General features: G+C 37.1%; 3 protein-coding genes, 1 long non-coding RNA gene and 2 other non-coding genes across 6 annotated transcripts in view; 4 read left to right on the top strand and 2 right to left on the bottom strand.

Moving 5' to 3' along the window:
• The window catches only part of LOC106062136 (uncharacterized), a 19,539-nt gene extending 18,549 nt beyond the window's left edge, over nucleotides 1-990 (top strand). The window contains exon 6 of the mRNA XM_056042620.1: nucleotides 815-990. Coding sequence (XP_055898595.1) covers nucleotides 815-990 — 176 coding nt within the window. The remainder of the gene's footprint in view (nucleotides 1-814) is intronic.
• A 645-nt stretch (nucleotides 991-1,635) lies between these two features.
• Nucleotides 1,636-5,630, top strand: LOC129928288 (uncharacterized). Its single transcript, XR_008779874.1, has 3 exons — nucleotides 1,636-1,705; nucleotides 4,948-5,073; nucleotides 5,608-5,630. It is a non-coding gene; the product is annotated as an uncharacterized LOC129928288 (long non-coding RNA).
• On the bottom strand, nucleotides 3,236-3,317 carry Trnas-gcu (transfer RNA serine (anticodon GCU)). Its single transcript has one exon. It is a non-coding gene; the product is annotated as a tRNA-Ser (tRNA).
• Trnas-gcu (transfer RNA serine (anticodon GCU)) lies at nucleotides 4,011-4,092 on the bottom strand. Its single transcript has one exon. It is a non-coding gene; the product is annotated as a tRNA-Ser (tRNA).
• A 59-nt stretch (nucleotides 5,631-5,689) lies between the features above and the next one.
• On the top strand, nucleotides 5,690-14,050 carry LOC106072209 (uncharacterized). Its single transcript, XM_056042621.1, has 6 exons — nucleotides 5,690-5,786; nucleotides 6,862-6,894; nucleotides 11,984-12,103; nucleotides 12,707-12,730; nucleotides 13,422-13,529; nucleotides 14,040-14,050. The coding sequence occupies exons 1-6, from the start codon at nucleotides 5,690-5,692 to the stop codon at nucleotides 14,048-14,050; spliced, it is 393 nt and encodes a 130-aa protein (XP_055898596.1).
• A 5,341-nt stretch (nucleotides 14,051-19,391) lies between these two features.
• On the top strand, nucleotides 19,392-23,848 carry LOC129928452 (uncharacterized). Its single transcript, XM_056042925.1, has 2 exons — nucleotides 19,392-19,558; nucleotides 22,948-23,848. Exons 1-2 carry the CDS (start codon nucleotides 19,410-19,412, stop codon nucleotides 23,126-23,128), a joined length of 330 nt encoding a protein of 109 aa, XP_055898900.1. The 5' UTR covers nucleotides 19,392-19,409; the 3' UTR covers nucleotides 23,129-23,848.
• Nucleotides 23,849-24,601: the final 753 nt, after the last annotated feature.

Here is a 24,601-nt window from a genome sequence, read left to right on the forward strand (position 1 = left end):
AGCTGTAAAAAAAAATCTGTCTGATCTGTGTCAGTCGAAAGCTTGCACCAATTAATTAACACATATTTTTTTTATTGTGTTGTCTGTCAACTTGTCATCGACAATGGATAATTGTGCAAAGTTTGAACTTGATCCAAGAATGGAAAGAAGAAGAAAGAACTCGTACAGGAATCGTTGTAAATAGACAGACAAGAGTTAGTTCATATAAGTTTTGTAAAAAAAAAAAAAGTAGAACCAATGCACACTGTGCATTAAATTAAAGCTTCACATCTTAGTACTAGATTGAAATGTTGTGAGTCGAATTATTACTTTTTGAATATTTTTTGTTAGCATGCTTAGATATTTGCCAAAAGCTAGAGCATTAGGTTCAACACAAATCTGACTTTCTGTGAGGAACAAAGTCATTTGTTCATTTTGTAAGCTCGAAATTCAATTTCAAAACATGACATTTAGATTTGGCATTGAAACATGACATTTAGATTTGGCATTGAAACATGACATTTAGATTAGGCATTGAAACATGACATTTAGATTTGGCATTGAAACATGACATTTAGATTAGGCATTGAAACATGACATTTAGATTAGGCATTGAAACATGACATTTAGATTTGGCATTGAAACATGACATTTATTAATGAACATTTAAACTTGATTTGTTGTTTACTCATTAGACATTAATTTGTCTAAATTAACATCATTACTGGTGTAATTACCAGATTAACAGACAATTTCTATAGATTGAATAAAAATTCTTCCAGAAAAAAATTGTAAAATTTTGATTTTTGAAACAAATTTTTTCTTTCGATTTCAGCACCAGCTCCAGCAGCCAATGGTAAACTATTTCAGTCATATTTCTTTAAGATTAGTAATATTTCATTCAAAATATTTGTTAAAGAATTTAGTAAACGAGATATTTCTGCATTAAAAGTATTAGCGAAAAGTATTTTTAGAGTACTAAAGAAAACATATCTTAGAGATTATCAATAAACCAAATGTCTTGCTAGTTTCAACTTACTATATGTCTTTGAGAGTATCAACGTACTATATGTCTTTGAGAGTATCAACGAACTAGATCAATATGTCTTTGATAGTTTCAACTTACTATATGTCTTTGAGAGTATCAGTGGATAAAAAAAAAGCTTAGATTTAGTTTCATCGATTATGGACACTGTTCACTAAATGAATCAACCATAGACATAAATAAATATAGACTGGCCGATTAAAGAGTTTTATGAAACGAAAATTTGTGACTTGCAATTTTGTGTACTTTATTATAAAGCATTTATGAGCAGTATAAAAGTGAAGTATTCATATCTATACACACCTATATATATTGTAAATAAGGAGGCAGTGTAGTTTTGTTTAATCTCTAAGAATGGAGATCATGCAACTTTTCATAATTCGGAAATCCGAATACAATAGATATACATGTTTTCAAGTTACTTCCTTTTTCCAGTCTATATTTATTTATGTCTATGGAATCAACACAATCTTTTCACATAAGACTTTTCGCCTTACATAAAGAAGAATATATTATATTCTGCTATTCTATCCTAACTTCTATTTGTAATTATAACTTAGTAATAAAGATATTGCCTATTTAAGACTGTAATTTTGTATTATTGTATAACAGATCCAAACAAGAATACAAGCATACAAGCCAATACAGTGACCACAAGTGTTAAAGTCCTCACATTGACCAGTAAGTAAACTTTAGTTTTGATATGGTTTGGACAAATATGCACGCTACAGTTCAAGGACAACTAAAAAATGTAGCTATACATTACTTGCTTTCTCCCCCATTTATTAGCTGAAATTTAGATATAAATAGATTTTGCAAATCCATTATTTTCATAAGCACGTGTTGATGTTTTTTAAATTCACATTTCACAAGCACAATGTCCAGTCCATATTTTTTACGTGGTCCCGGTCATGCTAATTAGGTGGGGTCATATTTCTTTAAGTGTCTGAATGTCCCTCTAAGTTGAACGCTCTTGGGTCTCCAACACCGATGGCCTCTCACCTCTAGGAATTCCTTCATATTCTTCCTATTGTACCACAAAGTTAACTCTTTCTCTCCGTAATTATTTACCACATCCTGGTGGAATCAACGTTGGTATCGTCAGTTAGGAGAGAAAGAGTTAAGTGTGCATGTGTATGTTTGATTTGGGGACTACCAATCGCTCAGATGTTTTTCTATGTGGAACAATTTTAAGGCTGTAATCAGATCTCTGACGATTTCCCAACATAAAGCTGTGAAACCCCGCAGGGCGCCAGTTTTATTCTTGTTAGCCGTTACGCTTCCATTAAAGGACCTTTACGCCGAGTGGGCCACGTTAAGTTGGAATCTTTACGGGACATTACAACAGCCAGGCATACTTACAACCACCCGGTCACCCGGTGCGGCCCGCACCCTCTCCGCATCCCCTTAGTGACGTCACTAGGAAGCTACTGTGTCATGCCATTATGAGAAGGAGGGGGAGGGTTAATCACTTTTGGCAACAGCAGACAACTTAGAAAAACAATTTCCATCACTCACGTTGCACATATGTAGCTAGATATGTATTGAATTTTTTTTTGTTGGTTCAAACGTTAAGTGCCGACGGAACCGCTTACGTTGTCTTTCTTAAATGGAACAAAAATCTTTTATATTTGCGTTGTTGTTCCTCCATAAATTTAGTATTAATGAAGTAAAAACGACATTATATCCAAAGTTTAAGAAATTAAATTATTAAATCAAGTGACGTCGTTTAGTCTTCAACGTAGAAACCTTTCTACCTTATCAACAAGATCGATTCAAAAGGTTCTTTTGAAGTAAATATTCAAGAGCGTCTTCACCAATGCTCATATAGACCTTACTTTCTTACAGCAGAACGAGCAATTTTTTCCCTAACCAATATACATAGTATCGATAACTTTAGCGTGAACAGAACAGGCCCAAAGCTACAAGAACGTCCCGCTAAACATGAGGATGAACTTACGTGGATCAAGATCATTTCAGCAAACGTAATGTTTTTGGGATAGGTGGGCGTCACTAGTAAAAGTTGGAAAAATCCTATAATGATTTAAAATCGTATCCGTAAAGCCTAAAAATATAATTTAACAAAATATATATTCAGTTGTTGTTAAATCTGATTCTATTTTGAATAAATTTACATTTGAATATTGTTATTGACCTACTTTAGTCTTACAGCGATTTTCGTTGATCTCGTAGAGATAAAAAGTTAAACGACGACGAAGATGGGATTCGAACCCACGCGGGGAGACCCCAATGGATTAGCAGTCCATCGCCTTAACCACTCGGCCACCTCGTCTTTACAGCGAGTTGGAATTATCTATGGTCGGAATGATGTCCCCACAGCACTTCCCCCCTCTTCAATCCGCCGATGTGTCCAGACCAGTGATTCCCAAACTGTGTTCCGAGAAACCTTGGTGTTTGGGGAACACAGGTTCATAAGAATGGCATATGCCCGATACAGTTTGGGATCAATAGTGTCGTAGGCTCTGTCTGGAGGTAACACCCAGTGCCGCAAGCTGCCTAAAGGGTTACAAGCCACTGTTTTGTTTTTATTCAGGGTTGTCTCACGAAGCCTATGTGTGTTTGGGTATAGCCGCATAATAGCGGAGGTTTGTATCCAGATTTTTCTAGATGGTTAGCCAACTAAGACTAACGAGCCCCTCCTTCCCGAATATATAACTATTGGTCTACTCTAATGTCATAAACAATGACAGATTGAAAAAAAATGTACAATTGTGTACCAATCATTGAATGCAATATTATTAAAACTAAAGAATAAATTAAGGATAGTTTTTATTGGCATTTTTTGGGGGAAAGTTGATTAGGTGTGTGGTGCCACCCTGTGCTAACGCACCTGGTAAGACCGACCCTAGTTACGCTACTGCTGACACTGCATAAATTAAAACATTTATCAAAAAGATGGATTCGTCAAAGTTTTAAGATTACATCAAGTCATTGTCTTCATAAAAAAAGAAATAAAAATATACATCGACGAGGATGGGATTCGAACCCACGCGGGGAGACCCCAATTGATTAGCAGTCCATCGCCTTAACCACTCGGCCACCTCGTCTACTATTTTAATAAGAAAAGCACTAAAGTTTTTGTAGTCTAAAAAAACAACAAAACAAACATTGCTGAACTATTCTGTACGCCTTGAAATTAAGCTAAAGCACTTAGACAATGAAATTAATTTTAAAATCCCGGCTCTAAAATTTAAATTTATATCCAATGATCATGTATAGTCCAGAATGTGCAAAGGGAAGAAACTCCCGATTTAATTTTTTTCAAACAATACTATCAGACTTACCTTTGAATATTGTGCATTATTGTGAACGTAATACTGAATGAATAATTTAAAATTTAGTGAAATTAACGTTAAGGCTGTTTTGTTGTTTTTTTATCTCAACAATGGCAAGCTCTACACTTATGACACATACAGTTTGTATCTTTTAAAACCCCATTCTGCACTTTCCTTAAAACAGAAGAATCACATTTAAGTCACAATAGTTTTCATATAAGACACAGTAACAAACTTATTCTGTTTCCCGACAACCTAATCTGTGACTCCTTTAACATGTATGAATGAATAAATACTGTTAAGGAATGTTTGTCACTACATCGACGGAATTTTTGGGTTAGATTCTAGAAGATGAAGGGAATACCAAAGTCAAAAGCACGTTATTTTACGGTGAAATTAGTAGTTTTGAAGTATACTGCTTAAATTTGTGTTGCAACATCTATATTAAAATTTAAAATTGTAAATTTTTTGTCACGTTTATTCAGCTTTTTAAAAAAAAGTTTCCAAGCTTCTTTCAATATATGTGTAAAAGCAAAATAATTCGCCTTCAAGGGTTTGTTATACCAAATGATTGTACAACCCAAACACACAAAGAATGAATCTGAACTTGTCTGTTTTCTCCTTAAGAATTTGAGCCAGACAGTAAAAACTGCTACGACCACGATGATCTCTGCAATGACCTCATTAAGACGTTTCAGTGCTCTACAGACCTTTTCCTACCTAGGTTGTGTCCAGCGGCTTGTGGGCTGTGTAGTAAGTGTGTATATTTTGAATCTTTTTTTTTTTTAAGACGCCGACGAATACAAGAACAAGACCATTATCAACCATCAATAATAAAAAACAGTTCGCCTTCCCTTATTCATACATCTAGTGTTCTTTCTAGTGCCCCGACGCGCAAAACCCGTCGCAGAACTGGGCTGACGCGCAAATTATAGTGTTTAAATATGGTCTATATGTATGTGCATACAAAATACATTCTTCTTCTAGCCAGCTTTTTTAGCTGCTCAGCTGTGAGCTCTTTTGCAGACTGTGCCAAGGAAAAATAGTGTGCTGTTTTAAAAAATGCATACTTTAGTTAATGTAAACAACAAAAGAGTACGATATCTTATAATCAAAAGTAGCCATTTGGAGTTTGGACATAGATCTATTTCAAGTGATAAAGCCATTTTTAAGGTGATTATTTTTTTTTAGTGTAAACGTTATGGAAGCTTTTTCTTAAGGCTTCCTCAGAAAAAACAAAGATTCCTATCTAGTTCTTGCTCTTAGATTTTTGTTTTTCTCAATAAGATGTGTCATCGAACAGTACAGTGGACCACGCATTGAACAGTACACAGGTTGGTAACAGCGAGTGTGTTGACTACGACCCTGAATGTCCAGCTCTTCAGAGCTATTGTACAACTCCCGAGGTGCTGGTCAATCGGTTATGTCGCAAAACTTGCCAGACCTGTTACAATATTACATATTCAGTAACAACAGGTAAGGTTCATTCTGTAAAAGGGCTTACTAAATACCTACTGTCACTCTCTTTCTCTCTGTTGCTCTCTTTCTTCTTCTTCTCTCTGTCTCTTTCACTCTATCTCTTTCGCTCTCTTCCTCTCTCTAGCTCTGTCTCTCTAACTCTCTTTCTCTCTTCATCTTCTCTCGAACTCTCTTTCTTTCTTTCTCCCTCTCTCTTTTTTCCCCACTTGTAACTACTTTTTAAGCACGAAAACCTTTTTGAAAAATTGTTGCAACTGTGGTGAGCTTTTTAGTTGTATGTATGGATATAGTCGGAAATACAACAGTGGCGGTCAGTGTTGTGAACATAGACCTTATGGACACACAAGGCTCTGGCTATCACTTATTTAAGAAACACCAGAAGTTGATTAACAAGGGGGAAGACATATTTCATCAAATAAACTGTACAAGCACTAAAGTAAAACAATCTCATGCTGAAGTACTGTAACTAAATGACAAAACCGCCTTTGACTATAGATTCTAAAACTCTCATGCCAATAACTACTATAATAAATTTCTCAAGGGTCCTAACTTCAATTTAAACAAAAGCCAAATGAAATCTCAATAAATACATGTAACTTCGTTCTATCTTAAAAACAAGTTCCTATCAACAATGTATAGTACTACAAATACACTCAACTAAGTCAGGCCAGAGGCAAGGGGAGGGGGTGGAAGTGATAGACATGTCCGACACCTTTGTTCCGAGTGACAAAAGATCATCGTGGCCAATGTTCGGCTTTGGTTTCCACTGGACTGAAGGCCTGAACGCTGACCTGTGACTCCGCAACCCGTGGAGAGTTTAGAGGTTTAGACCTATAGCTCTTTGCCACGTCACAGGCCAGACACTCTATAACGATAGGTCTTAACTGAAGTCACGTGAGGAAGAGAAAGCAAGACGTTAAACTCGCATTCAAGCACAGATTAAGATATACAATATGTATTTTGTATGGGACACTGTATATTTCCAGTGACATTTATACCAAAATAATAAGTACAGAAGAAAAGTAATGTTCTAGTTCTTGACTATTAGTCTTTCAATTTCAGCATCTGCTTCTGATCCAGACCGAGGAGTCACACGTAAGTTTTCACATAACATTAACAATGGTTCTAAAGTTTTTGTTGCAAGGCTAGGATCAATCAATACAATCAAATCTTACTATCAAGTCTAGGCCCAGACATGTTAGACAGCAGGGGTCTTTACATGACAGGTGTCTTGGGGTGAGAGGTTGGAACCTTATCTTATCTTATATAATACAGACGTTACTTCAAAAAAGAAGATGATTACGTCCTACGCGTCATGCATTTAGTCATGCATATTAACCAATGACTTAAATTCTGCCAAGTCAGTGGTTTTCCTGGCTAGCTCAGGCAACCCATTCCATGCTCTAATAGCACTAGGGAAGAAGGAGTATTTGTACAAATTTGTCCTAGCATATGGGACGAGGAATGTGCCTTTATCTTTGTGTCTTTCAGAGTATTTTATTAAATTTTGTTTTTGTATTTGAAGATTATGGTTCAGTGTTTTATGTATGATTGCTACTTTACTTTTGAGCCTTCTGTCCTGAAGGCTTTCTAAATTTAGTGATTTTACTAAAGGTGTTACTCTAGTCAAATGTGAATATTCGTTTGTTATGAATCTCACTGCTCTATTTTGTGTCTGTTCCAGTTTCTTAATGTTTTCTTGAGTTGAGGGGTCCCAAACGGAGGATGCATATTCTATTATTGGCCTAACCAAGGTTAAGTAACATTTTAGTTTTATGTTCTTATTTGATTTATAGAAATTTCTTTTAATAAATCCTAATGCTTTGTTTGATTTTTTTGTAGTTTCATCAATATGTGGATTCCATGATAGTTTTTCATTTATTATAACACCTAGGTATTTTGCGTTTTTAGTCTGTGATACTGGTTTGCCATGAATAAGATAAGTGGAATTAATTTGTTTTAGTTTTTTTGTTACTCTTAACAACTGACATTTTTCTGGGTGGAAAGACATGCTCCAATTTGATTCCCATTTCTGTAATTCATCTAATTCTCTTTGTAAAATATCTGTGTCTTGTGTTGTTTTTATTGTTCTATATATTATGCAATCGTCTGCAAATAATCTGACTTTTGTTCCTGAACTAATGCAATTTGGTAAATCATTTATGTAAATTAAAAATAGTAGTGGACCCAAGACTGTACCTTGAGGTACACCTGAGTTTACTGTTATCGGTGTTGATTTAGAGCCATTTATTATTACAGTTTGTTCTCTCCCTATCAGAAAGTCTTTAATCCACTGATGCAGTGGACCATTAATGCCGAAATATTTTAATTTTTTAAGCAAACTATGGTGGTGAACTTTGTCAAAAGCCTTAGAAAAATCTAGTAAGATAGCATCTATTTGTTCACTATTATCTAAACCTTTTGAAAAATCATCAATTAGTCCTATTAGTTGTGTTTCACATGATCTATATTTCCTAAAGCCATGTTGGTATGGTGTGAGGACATTATGTTTGTCTAAGTGGTTTATGATGTTGCTACATATTATGTGTTCTAGGATTTTACATGTGATGCTGGTAAGTGATACTGGTCTGTAGTTCCCTGGGTCAGATTTTTCTCCTTTTTTAAATAGGGGGGTGACATTAGCTTCTTTCCAGTCCTTTGGTACTCTGCCCTGGTTAAGTGAAGCCTGAAAGAGTATTTTGAACACTGGGGCTAGCTCATTACTTAGTTCTTTGAGTAATCTAGCTGGAATACCATCAGGTCCAGAAGCTTTATTTGGTTTGGTGTTGGCTAATAGTTTTTGAATTCCATTTTCTTGTACTACTATATCTTCTATGTTGTCTACTTGGTTCAAATTCAGTAATATGTCTTTGTCTCCTGGGGCTGAGAATGCTGATGCAAAGTATTTGTTTAGAATGTTTGCTTTAGTTTCATTATCATTATGTATTATGTTATGTTCATCTTTTAATGGCGCTACGCCTGTTGTTTCCATTTTCTTAGACTTAATGTATGACCATAGGTTTTTGTTGTTATCTTTAGATATTACATTGTTTATGTATTCACTCTGCAGCTGTCTGCTTACTTTTTGGGTTAAGTGTTTAATTTTTATATACTTTTTGTAAACTCTTTCTGCATTAGTTTCTTTAAATTTTCTATAGAGGTTTTCCTTCTGTACACAGTGCCATGATGCGTCTTTGTTGCCTAAGGCATAATACACAGGTGTATTCATATGGAGACATGATGCATGGTACCATTCATCGCAGGTGTCACATTGAATGGCTTTCTGTTTCAGGGTGCATATTTTTTTGCAGATGTTGCATCTATCTTTAGATCTAGGCCCTGGATTTGACTCTACATCTCCTGCCATTAATATTAACAGTGATAGGTATTTATTTCTGCTGTGTCTGATTGAGAACTTCCATTTGTGATGGGTAATCTTCTTTAATGTTATAGATGTGTATGTTAGGTTATTTTTGAAGTTGCATTGTTCTAAAGTGTGATGATTGATTATGACTGTTGTTTCCTTTTTAAGTTTAGTGTTGACAAAGGTAGATCTAGTTCTGTGTTCAGCTAGTGTGCATTTGGTGATTATTAGGATAAATAGCCAGAGCAATTTCATGATGACTGTTCTTGATTTTAGTTTTTAAAGGAGTCTAGTCTAAATCTAGTTTAAGGTTTACAATGCCTAAGTTAAGGTTAGGGTTAAATTAAATTAAATCAAATCAAATGGTTTATTAAATTCAAAATGTGGACCTAGACTAGATCTAGATTCTAGATCAATATATTTACGTGTATAACTAACTACATAGAATATTACTATTAGTTATTATTAGTAGTATTAGTAGATGATTAGTAGATCTAAAGCCTTAATTAAAGTCTAAGTCTAACACTAGACATAGATCTAAAATCTAAGGATATAATAATAAATATAGACTAGATCTAGATCTAATAAATTATAAGGATTAGTGAGACAAAATAGTCCTAAGCTAAGAATTGTTAATTTGAATTGATTAGTAGAAAAAATGCTGAATTAAGTTAAATATATAATTTAAAGATATTAGTTTATTAGTTAAATAGCTTTTTTAATGAATTTGGTTTGATTTAATACAACAAAACGAAAAATTTAACTCATCTCTGATTACAGTAAACAGGGAGCAGCCATCTTGCCAAGAGCGCGTAACTCAAAGTTAAACCTTAACCGCTTGTTCATTTTCCCTTTCTTTATGTAGGACTATAAGTCATAGACAAATTTAAACAAAAGTATTATAAAAGATACATTGTATGTTTTAATACTTTCATATAAAAGTGCCATCCCTTTCTGACTGTTGTGAGTATTTGAATAAATAAAAAGTTAAATTAAAGATGTAGTCTTAAAATATTTAGCAATATATCTTGCACAATATTTGTAACAGTCAACTTTCTTTTTTTTTCTCTTCTTTCTTTTTTTCTTCATTTCTTCTTTAATGAATGCTAGTTCTCTTTCCTGGTTGAATCCACTTCCTCATCTTTTTTTTTTTTTAACTTGTTGAAAAACTATGAAAAACAAATTACATAAAAATTAGATAAACGGTTTCCATTCTAGTACTGACAATACTTGTACGTCCTAACTGATGCAGTACTTTATTTTTAATCTAATTACGTAACAGCATATTTCAAATTCTAATGATGGAATACTTTATTTAAAATTCTTTAACGTAATACTTTATTTTTAAACAAATAATTAATTCTTTTTCAAATTCTCATCACGTCATAATTTATTTTTAATTCTCATGACGTCATACCTTATCTCAAATTCTCATGACGTCTTATTTTATTTTAAATTCAAATGATACAATGCTCTATTTACTATTCCTATTATTTAATACTTTGTTTTTAAACTGGATACATTCCCAATTCGTACATCGATTAAAAACAAATTAAATGTATTTTCTTCTTATCTCTTTCTCTCCCTAATTATTTACTACATTCTGGTGGAAACTACGCTGGTATCGTCAGTTAGGAGAGAAAGAGTTAAGTTACACGTTTGTTTCACAGCTCATGTTGATATAATTTTTATTTCTGTAAATCAGTCTATAAAGTGTATAAACAACTAAACAACTAGTTAGCTTTATTAGTCGCAATAAACGGAAAAGAAACGTCGCCCATAGTTCGATGTTTTAGCACACCCAGGATTAGTTGGCATATTCAACTTGATTTACAAACATTTTGTTTTTCCTAGCATTATATAATTTTGATAACCTGGTGATTTAAATACAATCACTCTCATAGGTATTAAAGCTAGAAGAAAGCAAATAGCCTCATCCAAAATGTTTTCATTTTAAGTGTACAGAGTAGCGTAGTTTGTTAGTATAACTTGAACATTATAATATAAACAAAATTAAGTTATTCGATGGCTGCTCTGGCTGAATGGTTTAGGGTTTTGGGTATGTTCCAACGATTGTCCTGAGTTCCAATCCTACCCGCCGCCATACACTACATCCCTGTGGACGGTTTAGTCTTGGCGCATTGGGCGGCAAGCTTTCTCCATAGAGATCTGTTATTGGCAATGTCTGAAGCCTCCTCCCATCTGGTGTCCACAGTTCTGAGGTCCTCCATGAAGGTGTGGCGCCAAGTAATACGAGGACGTCCCTGTTTGCGTTTTCCTCGTATTGGCTTCCATGTTATCAGTACATATCATCTAGTACATCAAAGTGTAATATATAATAGACTTTTAACTTTGGCTTTGAAATAGTATAGTAACAAAAGGTTCCCCTTTAAGACCTAGCAATCCATAGGACAGATGATGTTAAAGTCATCCATTTCTTTAGACAACGGTTAACGAGCAGGCTTGCACAACGTCCAACCGCCTTTACTTTCCCCAACTTAAGTCAGGTACCCATTAGAGTTGGATGGACTCAGGGGCTCCCTAAAAATCCCGAAATTCAAAATTCCAGTCTTCACTAAGGTTCGAACACAGGACCCCAGGAAGCCAAACGCTTAACCACTCAACCACAGCGCCTCCTTTGAAATAGTATAGGCAGGGGTTGAACTCTGGAAAAAATTTAACAGAGCAATTTTCTAAGGTTATTTTTCAGTGATGAGCTTGATAGTTCTATATTGTAAAGAAGAAGCTTCTCCAAAATGACAGCTAGACTTAAAAACCATAATTTTAAGCTATGCTATAATATTACTTTTATTTGCTCAGCTGGTCCTGAAGATTGCTTTGACCTCGACCCGAAGTGTGACACCATAGCACTGGGCAACGCTTGTGTGCATAATGACCTGGTCAGTCGCGTGTGTCCAGTCACGTGTAAAATCTGTAATGGTAAGTTGCAATCCTCAAATGTTACACTTCCAAAATATCAATAACGAATATTTTTTTTCCTGCAGTTGTCTTCCGTAACCTTATTCTTTTAAACTTAAATAAAAAGAATACATTTTTTTGTCTATTACCTCCCTTTGTAACACACACTTTATTTTAATTGAGTTCATTCGAGTTAAAGAGAACGTAAAACTCTGTCTGACTGATACCATCTCTGAACACGTTATTTCTCCAGCTTTCCATTTCATTCTCGAATCAAGTTGAAACATTACTCAATTATTCATTGTCCCTAACAAAACATGAATCATAAAATAAATTAACCCATTAACTGAATTAGTGGTTATTAATTATTAATTATCGATTAATTGGGAAAAAAAATCTCTCAGTATTGAGAAATACGGATGTAAATGTGGGGTTCTTCCCATCAGATACGAACTTGGGCCCTCTGGATTGATATCCAAGTGGTTGCCACACATCTATTCGTATTTTCAAAATTTTGACTTTAACGTTAATACTTTGTTTAGTTAAAGACATTACCCTTGTGAAGATTGTTAGGTAGATTTATACTTTAGAGATCTTTGTTTTATCTTTCTTTTTTTTTCTCAGAAACAATCTCAAGGCCCAGAAACAGTGAGTGTCAACTTTTTTTACTTGCAGAAGAAGTTCTTAGTAGTGTCTTAAATACCACACTACATAGATCTAATATATAAACATAGAGATAGAATAGAATAGAATAGGATAGATAGATAGATAGATAGAAATATAGAAACATACATACATACATACATACATACATACATACATACATACATACATACATACATACATACATACATACATACATACATACATACATAAATACATACATACATACACGCAGGGCAGGCCTTAGGCCGATTTGACCGATTGATCCAAAATGGGCCTCACGTCTGTCAGGGGCCCCGCTATTTACATTTAGCATATCACTATCAGTCATAGTTCTTGTCATAGCTTTTTAAAGATGTTAAAGGCTTAACATATCGTACGATTGACGTACCTTTATTAACCCCACTGGCGCCTATTGCATTTCAATTGCTTCCTATGCATGTTGTATAATACTTGTTGATATATTCATCCAATTAATAGTAATAGTTGTTATTGATTGTAAAAAACTTTAAAATTGGGCCTCGCGCAAATTTTAAGGCCGGCCCTGCATGATGCATACATAGCATTTGGATAGATTAAAACAACATTCTATTGCCTAACACAAAAGTTAAGAAAAAAAGATGGCATTACTAACTTTTGAAAATTATTGATCAATTTATTATACACTATTTCCCAGCTTCAGAATGTGTAGATTATGATCCAGACTGCAGTACATTACACTATGCTTGCGGAGCTGTGGATTTAGTGGATATGCTTTGTCCGCAGACATGTGCAGTATGTAAAAGTAAGTCCGTTTTTCTTATAATAACAGCATCGCTCTTATTAAAAGGTGTCAATCAATCCGCAATCAGTGACGTCGAAGGGGAAGGTGCAGTGTGATAACCCTTGCCATGATTTTTAGAGCCAACGGTTTCCAAGCCATAATCATCATCATCATCTATCCCCATTGGAGTGAGGGCTTGAGAGGCTGAAATCCTCTCTTTAAAAAGTCCTAGACAGAAACCCTCCTGTATTGCCTTGTGCATACAAGTCACCATTCAGGTCGAGAATTTTCCAAGCCATAACAGGACACAATATCCACCTCACTCATCAAGTCTAATTGATACGTTTAAGAATAACTTCCTAAACATAATTTCCATACTTCTAAACATTATAATTATTTTGGGGCTGAGAGGTAAATTGTTTTTGCTTCCGAAGAGTACGACACACCCTGCTCAGACGGAGCCGCACTAGCCACACTTTGTTGTGTTGTCATCAAAATATATCCACTTTATATGTTCTTGTGACTTTATAGGTATACATTAATAACCCTATATGATAATAGTCCAGCTACATAATTATCCATTTAAGCTATATGCCCATTAATTTATCTCTATAGGCGCCTTAGGAGGCGCGGTGGCTGAGCGGCAGAGTGCTTGGCTTCTGAACCGTGGGTCCCGGGTTCGAATCCTGGTGAAAACTTGGATTTTTAATTTCAGGATCTCTGGGCGACTCTGAGTCCAACCAGCTCTAATGGGTACTTGACATTAGCTGGGAAAAGTAAAGTCGGTTGGTCGCTGTGCTGGCCACATGCCACCCTCGTTAAACGTAGGCCACAGAAACAGATGACCTTTACACCCCCTGCCCTATAGATCACAAGATCTGAAAGGGGAACTTTACTTTTTTATAAGTTCTTGTATGACAAGTACTCCATTTTCATTAATATTTTGAACATTATAATTTTAATTAAAAAACATTTTTATTCTAATATAATTAGTGGCGTTTCGAGGGTGTCAGGACCTCGGTCAGCAAGGCCTGTCAGCGCCCCTCCCTTCACCTAATCTCCCAACAATGTGTGCATTTGATATCTGCATAAGAACATAAATATTTTATGTAGTGCTTTCATACCCATTTTGTCACCTCCCTACGCTCCAACGCCAGGTGCGGCTGTCCCAACACACCCTCCCCTCGCTACGCCACTGAATAGACTAGTTTGTTGCTTCAGTTTTATTGTAATATAGGTAAGCTTGACTAATAGGTTGTACTTTTGTTTTCTTTTCAGATTCACGTAAGCTTTTTACCTCATTAATAAGGTAAACTGTATCTGATACTATTGAACTATAAACATCAAGAAATCGACAAAACTGAATTTGTCGTAAAATATAAACATTCATTAGCATGGTGACTGAAGAGAGTTTAAGTTGTTCAAACTCATTGGCGACCCCTGCGGGTCAGTTAAATACACACATCACAACCAATTTATACGTAATTCACATTTACATAATTGCCTTTGAATCTATATTTAAGTGAAATATCAGTGCTATAGAAAACTTGGAAAAGTTAGAAACATATAGTGCGTGTTTGAAGCCGTTAGCATATAATAGCTTGAGTGTTATTGGTCATATAACTGATTTTGCACCTTATTTAAAATTGGTTTATACGTCTGTGCATACAGTATGCATACTTAATTTAAAAACAACAACAAAACTGTTTTCAGAAACTCAAAATTAGACATATGATTCACATTTCGTGCATGGAGAGAGAGCTGGTGAAATCGGATTTTCAATGGACCTTGTAGTTTTTTTTTTGTGATTGCCTGACAGTCACAAAACAATGTTAACATTTTCCTACGGTGGCTACTAAAACACTATTAAAATGCTACGTACTAACAATTCCTCTTTTCAGCTTGCAAACCCGTCTGGATTCTGGACACGGTTCTTGAACACGGCTCTAACGATTTTCCTAGAAATTTACAGTTTATGTATACCTTAGCTCAAAGAATTATACACTAATTTGCCAGATAAGGAAAACTCTGGTTCCACCATTATAATTTTTTCAAGTATTATTAAAATTTGTTTCGAAGTCTAGAGAATCTATATCTTGAACACACACACAGTAGGGAATATTCCCGCATTAATTCATTACAGATTTAAATAAATAAGTTAAATTTTAAGTCTTTTAAATATGAACCTATAGACCTATCTAGAATTTGATAACCAGGAATTTGTTCCAAAAAAAAAGGGTGGGGGATAGGGGGACAATCCGGGTAGGGTGAAAATGTTTAATCATTCATTAGTTATTAAGAGCAAAGTAATTGCTATTACCAAAACGTTATCAGCGTCAGAAAGGAGAAATAGTCTTTAACAAATCTTGTTTCTGTGACCTGTTTTGTAAAAAGTTTTGCCATAAATTTTGCGATAGCATTTTTGCGTTCTGTATGGTAGTTCACTTGCCATTTCTGGTGACGATCTTAGTCTTAAGAACGATTCTGGACTAAGATCAGTGTCTGTAATGTCTACAAATTAGATAATGAATCATTGCTTAACAGTTCTTGGGATTGTAAAAAAGATAAACTTATTCGATTTTAATTCTGGTAGGCCAGAAACAACAACTTCGATAGTAATCGTATTTAGCTTTTTAAAATTCAACCGTGTGCTGAGAAAAGGTCAGCGGAATAAAATTTGAACGGACAATGGGAGTAATAGAAGCTATTCGATTCTTGATGAACAAATGCAAATGGCTTCCGACGGTAGGAATTTAGCGCCATGGCTGCTGGCATTGTCAAATCACCGCCATGACCCAAAAGCAAATTCCAATGCGGTGTAGAATGTTCCAGAAAAGTTCAAATTTCGTCTTAGTAACAAATGAAAATTCACATTTGATTAGATTAAAACCTTTAGTAAAATCACTATATTTAACAACTTTTCAGAATAGAGGACTTAAAAATAAAGTAGCAATTAAACATAAAACACTGAACCATAATCTTCAAATACAAAAACAAATGCGAATAAAATACTCTGAGAGACAAAAAGATAAAGGCATATCCTTTGTTCATATGCTAGGACATATTTGTACAAATGCTTCCTCTTCCCTAGTGCTATTAGAGCATAAAATGGCTTGCCGATTCAGCCAGGAAAACCAGTGACTTGGCATAGTTTAAGTCTTTGGTTAACATGCATGACTAGATTGCATGGGCGTAGCCAGGATTTTTTTTCGGGGGGGGGGGGGGGTTTGGGGGGGGGATTTTTTTTCTTCCCTCCCCCCCCCCCCCGAGAAAAAAAATTATATGTATTTATATGTGTGTGTGTGTACATAATTTTTATTACATTCTGACCCTTCATTCTTTCGGAAGACGTTTATTGTGACCTAGAATAGGTTCTTCCATGAGTTAGTGGAAAAATTGTAGATTCCCCGCCATTACTAGCAAGGGGGTCTGGGGGAACGCTAGGAGCTCCCCCATCGCGGGGCGAAGCCCCGCCGCCAAGCACTATTTCTGATATTGAAAACCAGCAAAATGCATATTCTGAGGTATCTACAGTGCATTTTGCTGCTGTTAAAAAGTTCTATTTCAAAAACCTAATGTGCTATTCTTACTGACTTAGACCCTCCCGCGACGTTCGGCGAATTTGCTGTTAAGCTGTTTCCATAAAATTGTAGATTCCCCGCCATTAATAGCAAGGGGTCTTGGGGGAGAGCTAGGAGCTCCCCCAGCGCGGGGCGAAGCCCCGCCGCCAAGCACTATTTCTGGTATGGAAAGCCAACAAAATGTATATTCTGAGGTATCTACACTGCATTTTCCTGCTATTAAAAAGTTTTATTTCAAAAACCTAATGTGCTATTCTTACTGCGCCGTTCGGAGCATTTGACGTCAAGCTGTTTCCATAAAAATCTGTCACTGGTAATGTCTGAAGCCTCTTCCCACCTGCCATGAGGACCTCCATGAATGAGTGGCGTCAAGTTGTACTAGGATATCATTGCAACTCTTCTTATGCGTAATTTATTTTGTCGGAGAACATGTCCAGCAAACCTCATGCATCGCTCTCTCACAATCTTACTAATGGGTCGACTCCCAGTTCGGCATAGGATTTCCTTGATTTAGACCCGATCTGACTCCTAAAATCTGTCTTAGCCATCTTTGTTGAGCCACATTTTGTGTTTTTCACTGTTATTCACTGCAGTTTATTAATGGAGCCCTGCCACTGGTAAAAATGTGTAACCTCTCTTGAATACGCTCTTGAATACGCTCTTGAATACGCTCTTGGAATTAAGTGACTGTAGTTTGCTTTAGATTTTATATCGAAAAGAGAAGTTTTATCCTCAAAATCATCTGTTGGGGGTTTTCCACCTCAAAATGCTCTGTAGGGGGATCTTAAACTCAAAACCATCTGGAGGGGTTTTAAACTTTAAAAAAAAGCCATCTGTAGAAGAAGGGTTTAAACTCAAAACCCCCGATTGGATTGGCTACGCTCAAATAATTTTAGTGTGTAATTTGCTTTTTTTTTTATATTGAAGAGGTATTTTTAGCATCAAACCCCTCTGAATGGGGGTTTAAACTCAAAACCCCTTTTGGCAACGCTCATAGCATTTTGAGTCCGTAATTTGCTTTTTTTCTTACATTGAAGATGTATTTTTTATTCTCAAACCCCCTGGCGGGAGGCTTAAACTCAAAACCCCTTTGGCTACGCTCATAGATTTTAGAGTGAGTAATTTGCTATTATTTATATTGAAGAGGTACTTTTTAGCTTCAAACTCCACTGGAGGGGAGTTTAAACTCAAAACCCCTTTGACTACACTCATAACATTTTGAGTGTATAATTTGCTTTGTTTTTATTATTAAAGAGGTATTTTTTACCTTCAAACCCCGCTGAAGTGGGGTTTAAACTCAAATCTGAGTCAATTACTGAGTGCGTAATTAGCTTTTTTTTTTTACATTGAAGAGGGGGTTTATCGTAAATTTTAGAGGGGGTTTTAAAATCAAAATCTTCCTTAACTGTGCTCTTGGAATTAGGGGATTTTCGTTTGCATTTTTTTTGTTTTGTTTTATAGAAGAGGGGAAGTTAACTGCAAAAACCCCAGATAGAGGGTTTAAAACTCAAAACCCCTGGTAGGGGGTTTTAAACTCAAAACCCCTGGTAGGGTTTTTTAAACTAGAACCCCTCTGGTAGGGGTTTTAAACTCGAACCCCCTGGTAGGGATTTTTAAACTCGAAGCCCCCTGGTAGGGGGTTTTAAACTCAAAACCCCCTGTTAGGGGGTTTTAAACTCAAAACCCCTTTGGTTGTGCTGGGGCAAGTGATGGTTTAGTATAACAAACTCACCTAAAATAAACAAAGTCAAAGCAAAAAATCAGTCATTAAATTCCGATTCCCCCCCCTTCGGGGGGGGGATTTCATTTCGGGAGGGGGGGTTTGAACCCCCAAACCCCCCCCCCCCCTGGCTACGCCCATGCTAGATTGACCTAGGAACACGCGTAGGACGTATTCATCTTCCTATGTATTTTTTAATTATGATAGTAAGTTTATCATTGTATGTTGTAAGTTTATCATTGTATGTTGTAAGTTTATTTCTGTATGTTGTAAGCATATAATTGTATGTTGTAAGTTTATCATTGTATGTTGTAAGTTTTTCACTGTATGTTGTAAGTATATCATTGTATGTTGTAAGTTTATCATTGTATGTTGTAAGCTTATCATTGTATGTTGTAAGTATATGATTGTATGTTGTAAGTTTATCATTGTATGTTGTAAGCTTATCATTGTATGTTGTAAGTATATGATTGTATGTTGTAAGTTTATCATTGTAAGTTGTAAGTATATAATTGTATGTTGTGAGTTTAGCATTGTATGTTGTGAGTTTAGCATTGTATGTTGTGAGTTTAGCATTGTATGTTGTAAGTATAGCATTGTATGTTGTTGTATTACTTAGAGTCCTGCCACATATGTTTAGACCCGTTCTGTGATGGACTTGAACCTTCCCAGTTGTGTCCTCTAGACCAGCCCTACTGCCTGAACTCAGTGTCTAATGAAGTCAATGGGAAAAGACACATCGCCAAAACGTAAGTTTAATATCTTTTTTGTCTGATTTATGAAGATGGCCGGATACATGAGCCATCTTACATGGGGGCCAAGATATAGGAGCCACCTACATGGGGGCCAAACTATAGGAGCCATCTTACATTGGGAACAAGATATAGGAGCCATTTCAAACGGGGCCCAAAATTTATAGGAGCTATGTTACATTGGAGACAAGATATATGAGCCATTTTACATGGGGCCCATGATATAGGAGCCATCTGAAAGGGGGGGGGCAAACTATGGTTTTCTATTTGCGGGTTCTACCGTGTGCAGTAGGGCTACCAAAAAGTGCAGCACACCCACCAGGAAAGTAAGCACACCCACCAGGAAAGTAAGCACACCCACCAGGAAAGTAAGCACACCCACCAGGAAAGTAAGCACACCCACCAGGAAAGTAAGCACACCCACCAGGAAAGTAAGCACACCCACCAGGAAAGTAAGCACACCCTACCAGGAAAGTAAGCACACCCTACCAGGAAAGTAAGCACACCCACCAGGAAAGTAAGCACACCCTACCAGGAAAGTAAGCACACCCACCAGGAAAGTAAGCACACCCTACCAGGAAAGTAAGCACACCCTACCAGGAAAGTAAGCACACCCTACCAGGAAAGTAAGCACACCCACCAGGAAAGTAAGCACACCCACCAGGAAAGTAAGCACACCCTACCAGGAAAGTAAGCACACCCTACCAGGAAAGTAAGCACACCCTACCAGGAAAGTAAGCACACCCTACCAGGAAAGTAAGCACACCCTACCAGGAAAGTAAGCACACCCTACCAGGAAAGTAAGCACACCCTACCAGGAAAGTAAGCACACCCTACCAGGAAAGTAAGCACACCCTACCAGGAAAGTAAGCACATCCTACCAGGAAAGTAAGCACACCCTACCAGGAAAGTAAGCACACCCTACCAGGAAAGTAAGCACACCCTACCAGGAAAGTAAGCACATCCTACCAGGAAAGTAAGCACATCCTACCAGGAAAGTAAGCACACCCTACCAGGAAAGTAAGCACATCCTACCAGGAAAGTAAGCACACCCTACCAGGAAAGTAAGCACATCCTACCAGGAAAGTAAGCACACCCTACCAGGAAAGTAAGCACACCCTACCAGGAAAGTAAGCACACCCTACCAGGAAAGTAAGCACATCCTACCAGGAAAGTAAGCACACCCTACCAGGAAAGTAAGCACATCCTACCAGGAAAGTAAGCACACCCTACCAGGAAAGTAAGCACATCCTACCAGGAAAGTAAGCACACCCTACCAGGAAAGTAAGCACACCCTACCAGGAAAGTAAGCACACCCTACCAGGAAAGTAAGCACACCCTACCAGGAAAGTAAGCACACCCTACCAGGAAAGTAAGCACACCCTACCAGGAAAGTAAGCACATCCTACCAGGAAAGTAAGCACACCCTACCAGGAAAGTAAGCACACCCTACCAGGAAAGTAAGCACACCCTACCAGGAAAGTAAGCACACCCTACCAGGAAAGTAAGCACACCCTACCAGGAAAGTAAGCACACCCTACCAGGAAAGTAAGCACACCCTACCAGGAAAGTAAGCACACCCTACCAGGAAAGTAAGCACACCCTACCAGGAAAGTAAGCACACCCTACCAGGAAAGTAAGCACACCCTACCAGGAAAGTAAGCACACCCTACCAGGAAAGTAAGCACACCCTACCAGGAAAGTAAGCACACCCTACCAGGAAAGTAAGCACACCCTACCAGGAAAGTAAGCACACCCTACCAGGAAAGTAAGCACACCCTACCAGGAAAGTAAGCACACCCTACCAGGAAAGTAAGCACACCCTACCAGGAAAGTAAGCACACCCTACCAGGAAAGTAAGCACACCCTACCAGGAAAGTAAGCACACCCTACCAGGAAAGTAAGCACACCCTACCAGGAAAGTAAGCACACCCTACCAGGAAAGTAAGCACACCTCTCAACCAAAAATTGTGTTTGTTATTTAATAAGATGTTAAAGAAAATAAAAGAATAAGAAATTGATATTGTTATAAACCTGGTGGTGGCACAAATGGGGGTAGTGGTGTGTGAGTTGTCAGCCGACGCAAATCGCCCCAGGCCAGCGCTAGACGAGTGGTCAACCGTGACGAGTTACGACTGTCAGCCGAGACGAGTGTCAACACGGCGGTTCGGGAAGGATCGACGGCGGTCCGGGAAGGATCGACGTCGTGAACAGAGCTCAGGAGCGTCACGAGAGTTGTAGTCATCTGACCACCTAGAAACGTCGAGCGGCGTTCTGTCCGGTTCGAGAAGGCCAGTAGGGACCCTATATAAGAGCGGAGGTGTCGCAGTCAAGACGGTTCACGGCAGGGGTTCAGAGCCCGGTTCGCTACAGTCCGGTCGACTACAGCACAGTTCAGCGGTGTGGTTCTGTACGGAGCATTACGACGGTTCAGTGCGGAGTACTATCAAGTACAGTTGAGACGAACGGCGTCTTGATCTTGGTCTGCGATCGAGTCCGACACAACGAGCCTAGTGTGTGAAGTCAGTCCTGAACTGTTGAACCCAGTGCAAGCCCGGAACGAGACGGAGAGGTCAGTGCAAGAGTTGATACGGCGGTACGGTGTTATCGGAGAGATATTTGTACAGTGTGCGTGTTGCCAATTGTGCAGTATTGGCTGTTATTTATTCAACTATTAAAGTGTTACGTTACTCTGGAGCCCTGAGTTGTCAAGTTCTTTACGTTGGTGGTGTATGGTGCAGTTTGCAGAGAGCCTGGATAGTGAGATTCGTAACAATATCAACAATGGTACACGGGCTCTTTCTACACCTTAGGTGTAAACAAAGATACAGTTTTACAGATTCACAATTGTCGCGAAAATCCGTCGGCCTTTCATTACTATATAATGATACAGTTGAAACCACAAGAAAATGCACTCCCGAGGACAGACGTTGACGTCGAAAAGAGAATCTAAATCGATCACGGTAGGACAATGGTTATGTCTGAGCTGGATGTGGCTGCGTAGCAACGTAAATTACTGTACTCTTCATTAATCTTCGGACCCAAAGACAAGTTAGTAGATAAAATATATTATTAGAATTACATGTTTTATTACGATACAGTTGAAACTTCATAGCCCAACACTTCATAATCCATCCGACTTACTCAGTAATCTGACGTGACGCTGACACATGCATCAGCAGCACATGCGTGTTGTGGCAATCAAGAAAATATCACATTGAAAGATTTGTTTGCGGAAATATGTAATGGCAATTTGTTTCCTGTGATGAATCCTGGTTTTGAACCTTGCACCCACTCTCAACGTGGAGTTTCTTTCTGTTTCTTCTTTCAAAATAAAAAAAAAATATTAAAAAAAATTCTTTAATATTGTCCACGCACTATTTCAGGTGTGCCACAGCCACTGAGTGTGTCCAGTTGTGGGTCAACGAAACGGCCAGGGACCCCAGGTGCCAGAACTTCCACGAAGGCAGCGTCTACCTCCAGTCCTTCTCTTGTCACTATTGCTGCCAGGGAGAGAACTGCAACGCCCAGCTCGTGCCACTCGAGGCGACTCTATTCAAACCATGATAGCAGATTATTTCTCTTTGATTATTGCCAGCTTACCAACTTTGTCTCCACATTAGACCAAGTAGTAACTTATTGTTAAGTTTAATTTGTACGTAATGTACTTAGAATCATTCCAAAATTCTTTCATTTTATACAAAAAGTATAATTAAATAGTCTGTTCTCTGCAACGTAAACATTATATATACTTACTATTGGATTTAGGTATAAAGTACATTAATTTTACAAGAGAAAAATTACGTACCCTACAATAAATAAGATAATGTAAGAAACTACGTCAAGATAAGCCGAGTTATAATAATTACTATTCAATGTCCACATTACATAATCTAACCATGGAATATTTAATTCACTAAAGACAATAGGCATTGGAACGAAAAAAAAATTAAAATGACTTTCTAACAGATTTTAGTAACATTCAATGTTGAAGATTTACACACAAAAAATCTAGTCCGGATAAATTACACTATGCTTACATTGTCATTTTACTGTTCTGAATAATTATTATATGGTTCTAAATATGCAGTTTATTAATACTTCCGTATACTGTACACCGGATGTACGATACCCACGCTATTTATGGGTTCGCCTTCATTGTATGAAAATAAATCTCAAATAATGTATGACTTTACAATGTTAATGTTATTTCAGTGCAAGTATATGTTTAAACTAAAGCCATCAGCTAACTTTTGTACATTTCCACTTGTGTTATATGTGTGTGTTTCAATACAAATTTTGTTGCCCTTTAGATGACCCTTTGAGATGGTTTACATAGTTATGGTATCATAGGTTACCAGCACGTTTTCTGGATGAAGTTTTAAAACGAAACCACTTTTATAAATGTTATAATTTTAATGCAAATTGGGCACTCATTGATTTGACACTATAGTTAAGCAAGGCTCCAGTGACTTGACGTTGAACCGAGACCATTTGCTATTGAAGGTCTCAACACTGATCTGCGTCGTCATAACCTGTGGGCAGTTTAGACCAATAGATCGTCCGACGTCACCACCTGTGACGTGGCAAGGAGCTATTGGTCTGAACTGCCCACACGCTGCGACATCGCAGTTTAGTGCACAGGCTTACTGTAACGATGGGTCTCGGTTGAACTCTTTTTGAAGAAAAACCACATGGAGAGCTGCCTGGCATGCGAATCACTGCATAATTCAACAGAGAGATAGATCTAGGACTTGTCATCTCAACCCTCCAACATGTGACGACATAAAAAGAACTCTGGGTATTTTAGATAAACAAATTTCCATTAGTGTTGTTATAAAATCTATATACCTTCGTCTGGTAACTCATGTTATCACATACAATGTATTTTTGTTTTAAAACACAATACTTACTAAAGAAATAAACTTTATTTTCATATACAAGTCGTATCGTGTTGATTCGTTACGTTAATAGGACTCGTGTTTCAATGTTTGTGTAACAATGCAAGGGAATAAGTGACTCGGACACACTGTAGATGTC

Source organism: Biomphalaria glabrata, chromosome 9 (genome assembly GCF_947242115.1).
Source record: "Biomphalaria glabrata chromosome 9, xgBioGlab47.1, whole genome shotgun sequence".
NCBI classification, from domain to species: domain Eukaryota; kingdom Metazoa; phylum Mollusca; class Gastropoda; family Planorbidae; genus Biomphalaria; species Biomphalaria glabrata.

Excerpts from the sequence above, each read along its gene's own strand:
- LOC106072209 (XM_056042621.1), top strand. The coding sequence starts at position 5,690 with ATGTCCAGCTCTTCAGAGCTATTGTACAACTCCCGAGGTGCTGGTCAA. Across the intron at positions 5,787-6,861 it reads GTTACAATATTACATATTCA|CATCTGCTTCTGATCCAGAC; the intron begins GTAACAACAGGT and ends TTTCAATTTCAG. Across the intron at positions 6,895-11,983 it reads TCCAGACCGAGGAGTCACAC|CTGGTCCTGAAGATTGCTTT; the intron begins GTAAGTTTTCAC and ends TTATTTGCTCAG.
- LOC129928452 (XM_056042925.1), top strand. The coding sequence starts at position 19,410 with ATGTTGTTGTATTACTTAGAGTCCTGCCACATATGTTTAGACCCGTTC. Across the intron at positions 19,559-22,947 it reads AAAAGACACATCGCCAAAAC|GTGTGCCACAGCCACTGAGT; the intron begins GTAAGTTTAATA and ends GCACTATTTCAG.